Source organism: Sinocyclocheilus grahami, unplaced genomic scaffold (genome assembly GCF_001515645.1).
Source record: "Sinocyclocheilus grahami isolate Dianchi unplaced genomic scaffold, SAMN03320097.WGS_v1.1 scaffold185.1, whole genome shotgun sequence".
Taxonomy (NCBI): domain Eukaryota; kingdom Metazoa; phylum Chordata; class Actinopteri; order Cypriniformes; family Cyprinidae; genus Sinocyclocheilus; species Sinocyclocheilus grahami.
This window is the reverse complement of record NW_015505364.1, coordinates 28580-43701: the sequence shown is the minus strand read 5'-3', so window position 1 is coordinate 43701 and position 15122 is coordinate 28580. Positions and strand designations below refer to the sequence as shown.

General features: G+C 37.6%; 1 protein-coding gene across 1 annotated transcript in view; it reads left to right on the top strand.

Moving 5' to 3' along the window:
- LOC107594527 (Fanconi anemia group C protein-like) overlaps positions 1-2856 on the top strand; it is a 29101-nt gene extending 26245 nt beyond the window's left edge. The window contains exon 14 of the mRNA XM_016284608.1: positions 1677-2856. Within this exon, the coding sequence (XP_016140094.1) occupies positions 1677-1811 (135 nt within the window). The 3' untranslated portion in view covers positions 1812-2856. The remainder of the gene's footprint in view (positions 1-1676) is intronic.
- The last annotated feature ends 12266 nt before the right edge of the window (positions 2857-15122 follow it).

Below are 15122 nucleotides of genomic sequence, written 5' to 3'. Positions count from 1 at the left end.
CCAACAGCTTAAATGCTGAGAGCTGCTCCTTTATGGCAAGGTAATGAGTTTTAATAAAGTCACCTCAGCTTTGTTTACATACAGTACAGGTATAGTTTACCCAAATATCATAATTTTCACACCCATGTTGTTCTAAAACCATACGATTTTATTCTGTGGAACACAAAATGTGATATTTTGAATAATCTTCATGCAGGTGTTTCCTATTCAATCAAAGTTCATAGACACCACGGGCTGTCAAGCTCTGACACTGGCAAACAGAAACCAAAAAGCATCATAAAAGTAATTCAAATGGCTTGTCCAAGTCTTATGAAAACATGTGATGGAATTGTGTGAGGTTTAGACTGAGATTTAAATAATTATTCACTATTGGCAATCTTTCCCCCAGAAAGCTTTTAACTCAAGTCAACGAGTTTGAACTGGTCCAAAAGAATGATTCATCGATTGAAAAAAAAAAAATGAATGATTCAATGATCTGATCACAGTGATTCTTGTGTTAACAGCTCATTGGAAGTGGAAAATTTCCATTGAATAATTTATCACTGATACTAGTGCAGTACAGGTATAGTTTACCCAAATATCATAATTTTCACACCCATGTTGTTCTAAAACCATACGATTTTATTCTGTGGAACACAAAATGTGATATTTTGAATAATCTTCATGCAGGTGTTTCCTATTCAATCAAAGTTCATAGACACCACGGGCTGTCAAGCTCTGACACTGGCAAACAGAAACCAAAAAGCATCATAAAAGTAATTCAAATGGCTTGTCCAAGTCTTATGAAAACATGTGATGGAATTGTGTGAGGTTTAGACTGAGATTTAAATAATTATTCACTATTGGCAATCTTTCCCCCAGAAAGCTTTTAACTCAAGTCAACGAGTTTGAACTGGTCCAAAAGAATGATTCATCGATTGAAAAAAAAAAAAGAATGATTCAATGATCTGATCACAGTGATTCTTGTGTTAACAGCTCATTGGAAGTGGAAAATTTCCATTGAATAATTTATCACTGATACTAGTGGGAAAAAAAAAAAAAAACGTGCTTTGGTAATCATACTTTTGAGTTAGAAGTCATAATGAGATTTTAAAAGTTTGAAAAGACTTTCTAAATTTCGGTTTTCTTTTGATATAATAGACGTTTTCTCAATTGTTTTTTGTCGTAATTTAGATTTTGTAATTAGATGTTGTAATTACGACTTTTTAAATAATAATTTCAATTTTTTTCATAAATGTAACATTTGTCATAATTCGTTTTTTTTTTTTTACTTTTTATGCCATAATTATTACCTGGTACTTCATAATTTCAACTTTCATTATTGTCGTTATTATGATTTACTAAATAATTATTTATTTTTCTTATGTGGCAGAAATGGGCTTCCATAAGATTTTCTCTGTCTTCCATTTTTTCCACCTTGTGAATCATCTTGTGTGACCTGCACCCTACAAAATTAAAACTTTTTATAGAAAAATATTATGAGGCTCAATCCTGTATGAGAATTTTAAGAAAAAGGTTTTAAATTAGCACCTTTAAAAAATTCTTCTCTGTGTTCCACTGAAAAAAATAACAGCATATAGGGTTTGGAGTATGAATAATTCATTTAATTGGCTCATCTCAATAACTGGTCTAGTGGAAATTGTTATCCAAATGTGTGTGTCTTGTGATGCTGGCAGGTGCTGACTGAGGCCGCTGTGAAGCGCAAGGCACTGTGGATCCTTGCCTCAATACGCTGCAGACTAAACAGTGCTGCTACGCGGGATGACAGGGTTCATTCCAGGCTGAGGACTCTTCAGGACACCCTCCTCTAAACCTGAGAGCCTCACATAAAAAACCCTAGCTTCGAGCGTTCGAAACTATTTATTAGGACAAGGAATCCTGGCGTGGCTCAACTGGGTGGGACGATATGGTATTTATAGAGGAGAAGCCCAGCTGCCGTTTTAAACTTTAAAAGCAGTGGGTGTTCTCCCCCTAAACCCAAGAGGGGCCTCCGCACTTGATGTATTGAGCCAAATAAAATAACACATGTATTTCTATCTGTGTGTTTGGATGACATCAAACATGAATCGGAGAAAGTAAATTACCAGGGATGTGACTGCTGTCAGATCTGCGGTTGTATTTCCTGAGTGTTTGGACTTGGAGTCTTTGTTGTTTGACTGCGGAGCTCCATCTAGCTAACACGCCGTTTGTCTTTGCTTACTGTCCTCCCACACACTCTTTTGACAGGAGAGCATGTCGGAGTCCTTCTCACTACATGAACACTCACATCTGTGTGTGTGTGTGAACTCCCAGCACAGGGCCTCTTGAATAGTTTAGTCTCTGTGCACTGTACTTTCTAGACTCTATCATCACTAGTGCTTCTCCGTGGGTCTCTGTCTCCCAGTAGGGCCATTTCCTTGGAGCATTTTCCCTATTCGGACCACTCAAGCATGTTTATCACTCAAAATTGGGTCATACTGCATTTATGGCCTTTCTAAATTATAAGAATATCACTATTCTCTTTTGAAGTGCAGTTAAATTAGATTTAAAGGAATAGTTTACCCAAAATGAAAATGTTGAGAATTTACTCATCAGGCTTTCCAAAATGTTGTTTCATTGGAACTGATTTGAAGAAATTTAGCATTACATCATTTCTCACCAATGGATTCACAGGGTGAGAGACCAAACAGCTGATAGAAGCATCACAATTATCCTCAAGTAATTCACATAAATCACAACTCCATCAATTATGTCTTGTGAAAAGCAGCATGTTTGTAAGAACCAAATCCATCATTAAGGCATTTTAACTTTAAATGGTCATTTCTGGCCAAACTATAAGGCCATAATTTATAACACTTCTTTCAATGAAAAAGTCCATCCCCAATTTTAGCCAAAAGCAACGGTCTAAATTTCTCCAAATTTGAAATCTGTTCTGATGAAAAAACTAACTTATCTACATCTCGGATGGCCTGAGGGTGAATACATTTTCAGCAAGTTCTCATTTTTGGGTGAACTATTCCATTAATACTAGTATAACTGCAACTAGTTATATTCCTAGTTACTTAATATTTATTATTTGTTGAACAAATAAATGGCTATTATATAGAACCACAATTCTAACAAAGAAAATGTCACAGAAATGTTGCTGAATGTGTGGTGTTGTAAAAACACCAACTGTGAGGATAAGGTGACGTTTAGTGTGCAAACATAGGTCATCAGCACATATTTCTACAACAAACATTTTTTGCTATCTGATCTCTGGGCCTCTGGAACTTGACGGTGGGCACGGGGTGAACAGGTTCAGAAAATGCTGACATTCAGGTAGACTTCAGAATGACACATACATTTGTGTACAGTTTTTGTTTTTATTTCTGACAATACAAAATTACATTTTAGTCTTTATGTCTTCTAGCTTAAATGTGCAATGATTTTTTTTGTTTGTTTTTTGAATAGTCCATTCATCGTTTTCTCTGAGCATCAGTGAGCAGTAGACAGTCAGATCCTGCTTGAATTCCCCGAGTTAAACATGTGACTGAAGACCAGACAGATCTGAAACCTGCAAAAGACAAGAGCCAGTCAGTCCTGGTCATAACATCAGAAATCATGTATGAAGGCAAGTTTATTTATATAACACTTCAGTCACAAAGGAAGTTCACATTTACATAAAAAGGATTTAAAAATGTAATGGTAACAGATGCAAAGGAAATAAAAATGTATTAAAATAATTTCTTATTTGATTTAAAATGTTTTAAGAATAAATTAGTATCATACTTGTCTTCAAATGCAGCAAAGATATTAGATTCTTGTTTGGAATATGAACGTCTTCTATTTTAATGTGTCTGAACTCTGAACCCCTTGTTTTTATTTGGGTGTTTTTTGCATGATTTTAAATACAATTTATTTTTAAATTAAAAACATCTTTTTTAGTTATCTATAACTTTTCAGTTGGCCATGAAGTGACAAATCAAAATTAGCATCCATCCATCCTTCTATCCATCCTTTCTCAATTAATACAAATAATTAATCTGCATGCATAAAACAATAAAATTCTATTTAAAATAGTTTTAGACGAGAATAATATATCCAACTATCCCCAATGTTTTTGTGTTTGTCATTTTAATAACTTATTTCAGACAGTTAGCAAGGCAACATTTCACATTTTTAAGTTTGTCTTCAAATGTATATTTTCAGCTTCATTTCAATGAACAGAAACTATTTTTGAAATAGTTTCACTTTTATTTAACAATAACATGTATTCTTTTCACAAGTCGTCTCCAAGCTAGTCACACTTAAATTGTACTGAGATGCCTTTGTGTGGATGAGCCTGAAGAAACAGAGATGAGTTTGGGGTCTGTGGACCAGACTCCTGTTCCTGCTGAACTGAGCCAGTGTTTCTGCAGTACTGTAATCAGCTCAGTAGGCACGGGAGGCCAGGTCCATCTATCTATCACACGCTCACATATGATTCACGTTCAGCATGGGCCACTTGATGGAAGGATCAGATATGGGATAATATGCTTCAGCTGAAGGTGCTTAGCACTTCATTTCCCACAAAATATCTCCTAATGACATTTTAAATACAGCCCGTGCAACTAACTCCATTTTTACTAGCCATGGATGGTAATGCATCTTTAAACAGCTTCTAAATATAGTCATTTATGGCTAGCTTCTCCTTAGCTACATATTTAACTCCTACATCTGTCATGACTTAGAAGACGGCATGCTGGCCGTACACTAACTCGATCTGCAGAGGTCAAGCACAGCTTCCCATCTCAATTGCTGTCTTTCATATTTCACCCATCAAAGCTAAAAGTGGAGCTGTTTTAACAGTCCAGAGATGCATATGTTTGGGCTGTGTGGCCGTGTCTCGCTTCTGTCCACGTTTCCCAGAATTCCTCTGGATTTCATGTGGACATCTCACTGTGGGCTCCATTAGCTCAGTCTGCTTCTCTCCAGTCCTCATTACAGCCATCTCCACCATCTCAGACTCACTCTTCATCTATCATGCCAACCCCAGTGCTCTCGGCAAGAGTTTGTTTTGCTCATTGTGAAAGGGATCTCACAATCTGCTCATTACGAAGGCAACCACGTCGTACTGCACTGCTATGATAAAATTTCATTTCACTCCAGAAACCCTCAAAGAAAGTTTGTACAATGATATATGAATAATCAGTATAATCTGAAAGCACCATATGCTGGAAAATGTTTTGATGAAGCAACTGGGAAATGAGCCAGTGGGGTAGAAAATAAGGGTATGAAAAACAGAGATCAAGGCACTTTTTTGTAACACATTCATCACCTTTAAAAATAAATGTAAAGAAATTTACTATGATAATTTTTAATAGTAAAAGTTATAAAAAAAATGTGCATGTTCATTTATACTACCATTCAAAAGACTGGAGTTGGTGTGATTTTATAAATGTTTTTTAAGGAAGTTCTCTTGTGCATTTATTTGATCAGTAAAACAGTAATAACTTTTATATTTTAATTTGTTCCTGTGATACCAAATTTTCAGTCTTCAGTGTCACATGATCCTTCAGAAATCATTCTAATTTGTTGATCAAGATACATTTCTTATTATTATCAATGTTAAAAAACAGTTGCGCAGCTTAATATTTTTCAGCAAACATTTCATCCAGGATTCTTTGATAAATATAAAGTTCAAAAGAACCGTATTTATTTGGGAAAAAAATAAAAAATTTGTAACAATGTGAATGTCTCTACTGTTACTGGAGAAGGAGGAGGAGGAGAATACGATAACTCCTGGGATCATCTCACTGTGGGGCATCCTGACTAATAATTTTTTGTAGAGGATACACATCCTTAGTCACAAATGTAATTTTCTTGAGTGATTAGTCACTAGTTAACTGATTGGCGCTAGGTAGAAAATAAGGGTATGAAAAACAGAGATCAAGGCACTTTTTTGTAACACATTCATCACCTTTAAAAATAAATGTAAAGAAATTTACTATGATAATTTTTAATAGTAAAAGTTATAAAAAAAATGTGCATGTTCATTTATACTACCATTCAAAAGACTGGAGTTGGTGTGATTTTATAAATGTTTTTTAAGGAAGTTCTCTTGTGCATTTATTTGATCAGTAAAACAGTAATAACTTTTATATTTTAATTTGTTCCTGTGATACCAAATTTTCAGTCTTCAGTGTCACATGATCCTTCAGAAATCATTCTAATTTGTTGATCAAGATACATTTCTTATTATTATCAATGTTAAAAAACAGTTGCGCAGCTTAATATTTTTCAGCAAACATTTCATCCAGGATTCTTTGATAAATATAAAGTTCAAAAGAACCGTATTTATTTGGAAAAAAAATAAAAAATTTGTAACAATGTGAATGTCTCTACTGTTACTGGAGAAGGAGGAGGAGGAGAATACGATAACTCCTGGGCTCATCTCACTGTGGGGCATCCTGACTAATAATTTTTTGTAGAGGATACACATCCTTAGTCACAAATGTAATTTTCTTGAGTGATTAGTCACTAGTTAACTGATTGGCGCTAACAATGAAATTGGTTGGAAACGCTCTTTCTAGTAATTACAGACCTAACTGAAGACAATGTGCAACAAGGAAGTTTTATATTCGTGTTTAAACTACAAACTAAACTACAGACACCCTCCAATTACTTTCTCTCTTTGAATCAAGCCGTCTTCCATTTTCATTTCTTCTTTGACATGTGAATGTATAATCATTACGCTTTTAACACTTCACATCTGTAACGAGGTGAAGAAAATCCGTCTGTCATCCTCTCATCAGGTGCAGAACTTAGCCACTGTGAACAAAGAGTTCAATCACTGTTCACCAATCAGCTAAGCTCTGCGCCTGCTCTGAGAGTCTTTCCTCGACACTCGTGCGTACGCTCGTTCACCCACGCCGCTCGTCGGCAGGGAAGCGGTCCTCCTCTGCATTTTCTTGTCATCCTGTCGGAGGCACACAGAGAAAAGCCATGTCTTCTTTTATTTTTATTTTCTTGAGCTGCGTTAAGATGGTGCCTCTGGTTGCCATAGCAGCCGTCCGAGCGGCGGTTGTGTGGTAATCCCTGGCAATGTGATTTTTATCTTAAGTCACAAATCAGCACGCCAGGAACCCACACAGCCAGCAACATGAAAGGCAAAACCTGCAGATCCTCTTGCTCTCCTGCAATGGAGCACGCTTGGCTGGGCCGTGGATATGTCCCTCATTATCCCCATTAAGACGCATTTCACAGGTCTCCGAACTCTGACTCCAGCCCTTGCTTATGAGGAGACGTTCAGATTTCAGCCCTGACACATTTCTCAGGAGTTCTCTTACACTTGTGGGGTATTTTTTTGTTTTTGAAGTACACCGATTGTAATCGGTAGACTGAGTATTTCTGAAAGGCATGAACTATGGCTGCTTTTAACATCTAGGAATAAAGAGAACTTTGAAAACTAAAGTTTTCAAAAAACTTATTTTTTCAGCTTTCAAACAGCTTAAAGGGGTCATATAATGCGATTAAAATTTTTCCTTTCTCTTTGGAGTGTTACAAGCTCTTGGTGCATAAAGAAGATCTGTAAAGTTGCAAAGACTAAAGTCTCAAAACCAAAGAGATATTCTTTATAAAAGTTAAGAGTCAACCACGCCTACCTAAAACACATACCTACTTCACTGTGTGAGAAGATTTGCATAACGCCGCCCAAATGTTCACGCAAAGAAAGAAGGCGTAACTTTTATTATCGCTGTAGTATTGAAGGCGCTGTGTGCTTCGTTGTGAAAGTGAAACTACTTTGTTTGGTCTTCCAAAAGAGGACGATATCGCTTCGTCATGCCTGGAGCTGATCCGTGCTGGTCGCTGAGGAAATACTTCAACTTCGCATGTGTCACATGTGGCACTACGTCACCTGTGGTTGCTGCAGGCATCACAGTATGGTAAGGGACGTAACATTTCCGTCACACGCTTGAGGAATTTGGCCAATAACAACGCACTGGATAGCTGGCCAATCAGAGCACACCTCGCTTTTTCAGACCGATGAGCCAGGGAACGTCTGAGTGAGGCAGACGCCCAATGTGTGCTGAAGAATTATTGACATGGCTAGACGCTGACCTCTGAAGAAAACAAGCTCTTTGAGAATGAAAATACTGCATTAGCGCAGCACAAATTGCAGGATGATCGCTTTGACTGGCGTGATTCATCCAAGTCAAGTGCCATAAACCACAACATCTTGGAAAAGCCACCCCTCTCCTCCAAGTCCCCAAACAAATACAACTGTCTTGCCGGCAGATTAAAAGCACCACATCTTCACCAAAAACGCTGGAGCGGGATGACTAATTGATTTATCTCGGGGCCCATAAGTCGTCTCTTTCCCATAGGCTAACGAGCGGCCCGTGCTGCTTGGTTAAACCGAATAATATCTTGGCGTGATGGTGAGATAGGCAGCTTCAAAGCCAGACAATTGCCCTTTCTTCCGCTCATGGTTACCACCATATATCATTCCGCCACAGCTTTTAAGGAAGCAACAAATTAGGAGTTGTTATGTGGACCCAGGGAATCCCTGCCTTGTGGAGGAAGGAATTTGATGCAGTAAGAGGCCAGAGACCCACCTCTCTCCTAAAGCTCCGTCTGCAAAACGGTGCTGACCCATTTCTTTTCTGGTGCTTGGGAATTGTTTAAGGTGCACATTCAGAATTCATCATAATACAAACTGATCTGGACAGGCTTCCTGGAAAAGTGCAGAAGAGGCAGACGGGAGCTTCTGGAAGAATGTGAATGTGGCGGTGGCCGGGACACTGGGAGTGGGTCTTTATTAATGTGGGGAGGAAAAACAAAAGGCCTTTTTTATGACTTCTGCATCTATCGGCTACTGAGTGACTTTTTTTTTCCAAAGTGGCTCTTACATAATATGAGATTTTATATGTCAAACGTGTCCAAAAAAATAACCAAGTAATGGATCCCGCTGTTACTCTGCCATTAAAATCTGTTGATGGTGCAGGCTGAGACGACATGAGCTGATTGAGGAACGTCTCTTGATTTCCAAAAACCTTTTGTAGGATTTTTCAAGAATGAGCTGATTTAAATTGTAAATCATTTTAACTTCTAACCGTATATATAGGTCAAAATGGATGTGACACTCTCACCTGATTTGACTGAGTTCAGAGGATCGTTTCCTCCACAACGCTGCGTGCTGATTGGTCCATGTCATCTTTAATGATGGAGAGGCAACGGCGTGCTAATGCTTGCTGTCGAACATCTTCCTGGACCATCAGCTCACCGTACAAATACACACCCATGGCCTGCCATACACACACACACACACACACACAAGTATCAAGAAGTGTTCTTTATGAGAGAAAGCGAGATCTAATCTCTGTTCCTAAACCTAGTGAGCTCCTACCTAGGGAGCTTCCTTCCAAAGCAGCAACCTGACTGAAATGTTACCTCATAAATGACTGATATAACAAATACTTCATTGGGGGGTGACAATACTGCACATTTTAGATGTCTCCCTATTCAAACACACCTGATTCAACTCATCAGCTCATTAGTGAAGACCCCAAGACCTCAAATGTGTGTGTCAGATAAGAGAGACACCAAAACCATGCAGTGCTGGGGGTTCTCCAGGACCAGGATTGGGAACCACTGTTCTAAAGTAATAAAACTATTTCTTCTCTATAGCTTTTGTGAGAGCTCTGTTGACTTTGTCATATTTGCTACTCAACTTCAGCACATGCATGGGCTAAATGTATGTATGTGTAACAGCTCAAGCTAATTCGGTTTTTAATAGAGTTTCTAAAGGCTTAATTGTGTTTTAAGACAATTTTGTTCCTCACCATACAAATAAACGACTTAACAGAAATGTTGAATAATTATGACAGCTGCATTATTAAAAAATCCTATAACTTAAAAACATTACATTATATGTTGACATTATCACTTTCAATATGCCAGTAAACTGTTATAGATGCAAGTTTTATAAAATCCTGGATAAAAACACAAGAAAAGCTTGTATTTGTAAAGTACTGCAGTCTCTGAATAATTTTGATTGCAACGGTACAATGGTAGTGAAAATCATGTTAACACATATTGTTTTGCGTATATTTTAATGTTTTTAGATGGTCTCCATTCACTTCCATTGCTAGTGTCTTTTTTCTTTTCTTTTTTTTTTTTAAGAAAATGAAGGAGAAGTTGAAATGAGTTTTTGTGGTAATTAACATTATCACAAATGCTTTTGATTTTGCTTAAGTCAATCGCTGGACTCAGGGGTTGGACATATAGTTCTGCATCATAATAAGCATATTAGTGATTTGAATTGAAATCTTTCGTTCCCATTTCATCTCTTTACGCCTCTCTTTGGCTCCTCCACACGCAGCAGGGATTTAATTGAAGCTGAATGGGTGGGAGCTCACGGGGCCTGAAGGTGGCAGGCAGTTTAATGATTAATGAAGTAAGATTGTGAGTCTGTGTACAAGTGTGTGAGAATGTTTGCTTTAAGACGAGGTGTGAAGTGACTCAGGAAAACAACAGGAAGCAGCAGCACTGCAAAGAGCCTTCCGGTCACAAAACACTGTCTATTTAAGAAACATGTCCAAATGTCACCGTGCTTAAGAGGTATGAAGTTTTCTCGTTCTCTCCCGCCGACACCATTAACTCCCTTCCGTCCTCACCTGCCTTTGCCACCTGCCATTTCAGCTGATCACAGTTGTGTTTCTTGTTTTGTTCTTTCTCTTTCACATGTCAGATGTTATGTCATGCATTATTTTAATCAACTGCTTTTCATGCAAATGTGTGCTCACACATGATTTCCGTCTCCACTGTTCAGTCAGTTTCACTTCACATCTCGGTGCAGGTAAAAAAAGAAAAGAAAAAAAAAAAGAACACTCGCCAAGTGATAAATGCTAATAAAAAAGCTGCTTTAGAAAGTAAATAAAACTTGACATAATACATTATTTAAATTACTTTTAATCTAGCATAAAACAAAGATTTTGATATCTACTAACTTTCACCTCAGTGGAAAATGTACCATTATACCTCTATATGAAATTTATGTGGGAACATATTCATAGATCAGAAATCTATGTGGCAACATAGCAAAAGTGAATTAATGAGGAAAAATGTTTTATGACTGGTACTTTTTATTTTCACCAATTGACTGGCTTGATTATTTATGATGACGCAAGTGGCCTGCGCTCTTTGCACCAAATGTGGAAAAGCAACTAAGCTGTTGTTGATGTTAAATATGCATATACATACCAAACATTTTTCCCTTGACACAAAAAAAGCTATTTATTTGTGATGGAAATGTTGGCAGGAAGGTACACATCTGAACTACTGGCTGGTTGGGCTTTGTGAACTAGTAAAAGACTTGCGAAAAAAAACAACAAAAAAAACACACACAGAATAAGAACAAAACCCTTTCCCGTCAGGGTCACAGCACCGCCTGGAGCCCACAAAAGCCACAGTGACGACAGCCACATACTAGAGAAAACACACATCAGTAATTAGCAGTAGGGCAAATCCTTCAGATTCACGCACAGAATAGCAGGCCTGGTGTGCGTCTGTCTAGACACAAATAGCAAGCAACCTGTGTGTATGGGAGAAAGGATCTCGCCTGGGGAAGAGTTAATGACAACGCTGATCCAAACTCCCACAACAGGAAGACATTTAGTTCAGTCAGACTGCCTGCCCTACATTAACCTAACCTGAGGACACCTGAAGAATCCAATAAACTGAATACACACATAGCATCAGCTAGCTCACTCATTAAAACTGACGGGAAGAGCAAGGATTTAAGAGACACTGTAGGTGGTGAATGGGAGAGAACAATTGTGCGAATGATGAACTGATGGCTTAAAGGGATAGTTCATCCAATTACTAACATGTCACTCCATTTCTTGCACAAAACTTTAAACCCAGCATATGAACAGTATGAAATACTGATGTTTTTAAGTAATACATTTAAATGTATTTACAACAATACATCATAAAAATATTACATAATACATATTATTATATATCATTAAAGTTAATCGATTATAATGTTATTTATACACTATCATTCCATTTCAAATATATACTGCTCTTTTCAACGTTCCATTTATCAGAGGATCCCAAGAAAAAAATGTATCACGGTTTCTACAAAAATATTAATAATAAATGTAAAAAAAAATAAAAAATGTTTCTTGAGCACCAAATCAGCATATTAGAATGATTTCTAAAGGATCATGTGACCATTTGAAGACTGAAGTAGTGGCTGCTGAAAATTCAGCTTTGCATCACGGGAATAAACTGTTGTTTTAAATTGTCCTAATATTACTGTTTTTCTGTATTTTTGATCAAATAAATCCAGCCTCGGATGGCATAAGAGACTTTTTTTTTTAAAAAGCTCGAAAAAAATATGTCAAACATTACTTTTGAACATTAGAGTATATCATGGGTGTTGAAAGAAAAAAATGTGAGTGGGTGCTCCTCCAGAAAATCTTTACTGGTGTAGATGCCATTTCCTGTATTCTGGTGCCTTTTAATTAAACAATTGCTTTTATAGCCTAAAACAGTTACCACATACCTGACAAGGTTTCCCAACAATTAACACAGCAACAAAAGTCTAGTAAGTCGTTTTGAACAAAAAAATTAATGTACTGTAGCTAGCTAGCCTAGCAAAAACGTCAGATAACTGTAAACGCGATAATAACAGTGTAATTGTAACTGTAATTCAATGCTGCAACAAAGACTGCATGATGCCATTAAAAGCAACAGGCGAAAAATTGATGAACATTCACTTTAATAGCAGCTTGTTTAATGTCAATATGTGAGGACAGTCAGACACACAGTTAGTTTAATTTATATGGATGCTGAATGTGCCAAGTGGAATGGATTTGACGAAGCAGCAGCATGGAAGTCAAGGCTGTAGCTAAAACATGGAATGGAATTTAATTTATTAGGGCATTCCTCAAGTGGAATAGATTTGACTGAAGGCATCTGAAAAGTGAACAGACACATGCGCTGAATTAGAGACTAAGTTAGGGTGGGTCCAATATCATTGGTCTTAAAAAAATGGGTGGGTCTTGTCCCACCTACATACAATGTTTCCGGCACTCATGGTGTACATATTCAATTACAATTTGTTCGTTAACTTTTCAAATATTTTGGCTTCTTAAGAGCTTGTGGCCTCATGGGATAGCAAAGTGTCCACTGGTTTCACGTTTTAGAATTTCAGCAGATGCAATACATCATTCAGATTTTGTTAATTAACTGCTTTTTCCATGCTGTGTAGAACAGAAGTATGTACTACCAGACACAGAGATTGTATGGAAACGAGCAGCCTGGACATTCTGTAAAATTTTTGATTTCAACAGAACATAAAACATACATTTCAGAAGACATCTGGGTGAGCAGATGACAAAACTTTCCTTTTTGAATGCACTGTTCCTTTAAAGCAAGATCATGCCTGATCACTATTGGCTGACCCCTGTGTGCCCACAGCGGACTGAAGTAGCATGCCATGAGCATCAGTGATTACACTCTGCATCTGTGGGAGCGTTTCTGTGTGCATGTACATGTATGCTTGTAATAATAAATTGTGGAATGTCCTGTGTAATTACTGCATCTCTGGAGCGAGAGGGAGAGAGAAAGAGACGCATGCAGGCACACTGCAGCTGTCCTGCCTCAGGGGTCTCCCCAGGAATGCAGCTCAACTCTGATCCCCTCTGCAGCTGCCAGGTCTATATGGGGCATAGGGGAGGGCACACCGACACACATGCATGCAATTTCAATTACGAAAACCTGTAACCATGCATGCACAAGCTTATTTCATGCACAAGCTAATATCCCAATACGTGCCTTTTAAAACAATTAGCTTAAGTCATGTTGGACACATGGTGACACTATGAGCACATTGAGATTGATATAAAGATATGCCAGCCATACATGGACTTCCTGATACAGCAGATGGCGGAACTACAAAGGCTCCTGTCCAAACCAAATAAAAACCCCAGGTCATTTATCACCAGTGATGCAATATTTCATAATATGTCAAGAGCGGAACCCTTAACTGTTGTAGTGCTTGGCGTGGGTCACACTGCCCTGGGATGAGATCATTCCAGAAGTCCCTGTTTGATCTGTGAGTTTAATTACTGTACAATTAAGTTATTTGGTTAATGCTGATTGTGCTTTCTGATCGTTTTAATGTCGTGGTTACAGTTATTGGGTCTCATTCATTAATAATTGTGTACAGCAAAAGTTCCCACGCAAAATGTCCAGGTGCATATTATTCTCACACACATAATTCTCAATCTAATGTTGAGAGAAAATGATTATTCTTAACAAAAGAGGACGTCCCTGCAGTACTTAGCATAATATATGCACAAATCACCATATAAGGGCTTTCTGCACCTGAACAGATGCAAACACATCCTTGCACTCTCTAAAGATGAGCTCTGAGAAGATGAGAAGAGCAAAATCTTTGAGTAAAACCAGGTGTGCCATATTTTATATAAATATAATTGCGGTTAACTTAAAAAATATGTAATCAAAAGTGACAGTAAACACTTTTACATTACAAAAGATTTGTTAATACTGTAAAAATAAGTTATTTTGAACTTTCTATTTATTCAAAGAATCCTGAAAAAAAGGTATCACGGTTTTCACAAAAAATTTCACAACTGTTAATATCAGCATGTTTGATTTCTGACGGATCGTGTGACACTGAAGACTGGAGCAATGATGCTGAAAATTCAGCTTTGCCATCACAAAAACAAATTACACTTTAAAGGTCCCATATTGTACACATTTCTGGAGTTTTATTTTAGGTTTTGATGTCCTTAAGAATATATATTTGCGGTATAAGTACCAAAAACCATCTCGATATATTTTTACAGTTCCTTTCTCAGGAGCTCTGCTGAGAACAGGTCGATTTTGGTCTGTCTAATTAATATTCATGAGCCTCTCTTCTGATTGGCCTGTTGTTTTCTGAGTGACGCACAGCCAGTCCAACCACAGGTAACTAGGGTTAGTGACGTCACAGCGCTAGCTGGTGGCAGCAAAACAAAGGGGAGGCGGCCCATTCAAACCAGCGCAGGTTACATAAGGAGCTTAAAATGTCATCTTGTTGTGATGTTGGGTGCCAGAATCTACATAATACAGCCTCAAATTAGAAATTTGATCGCATATCT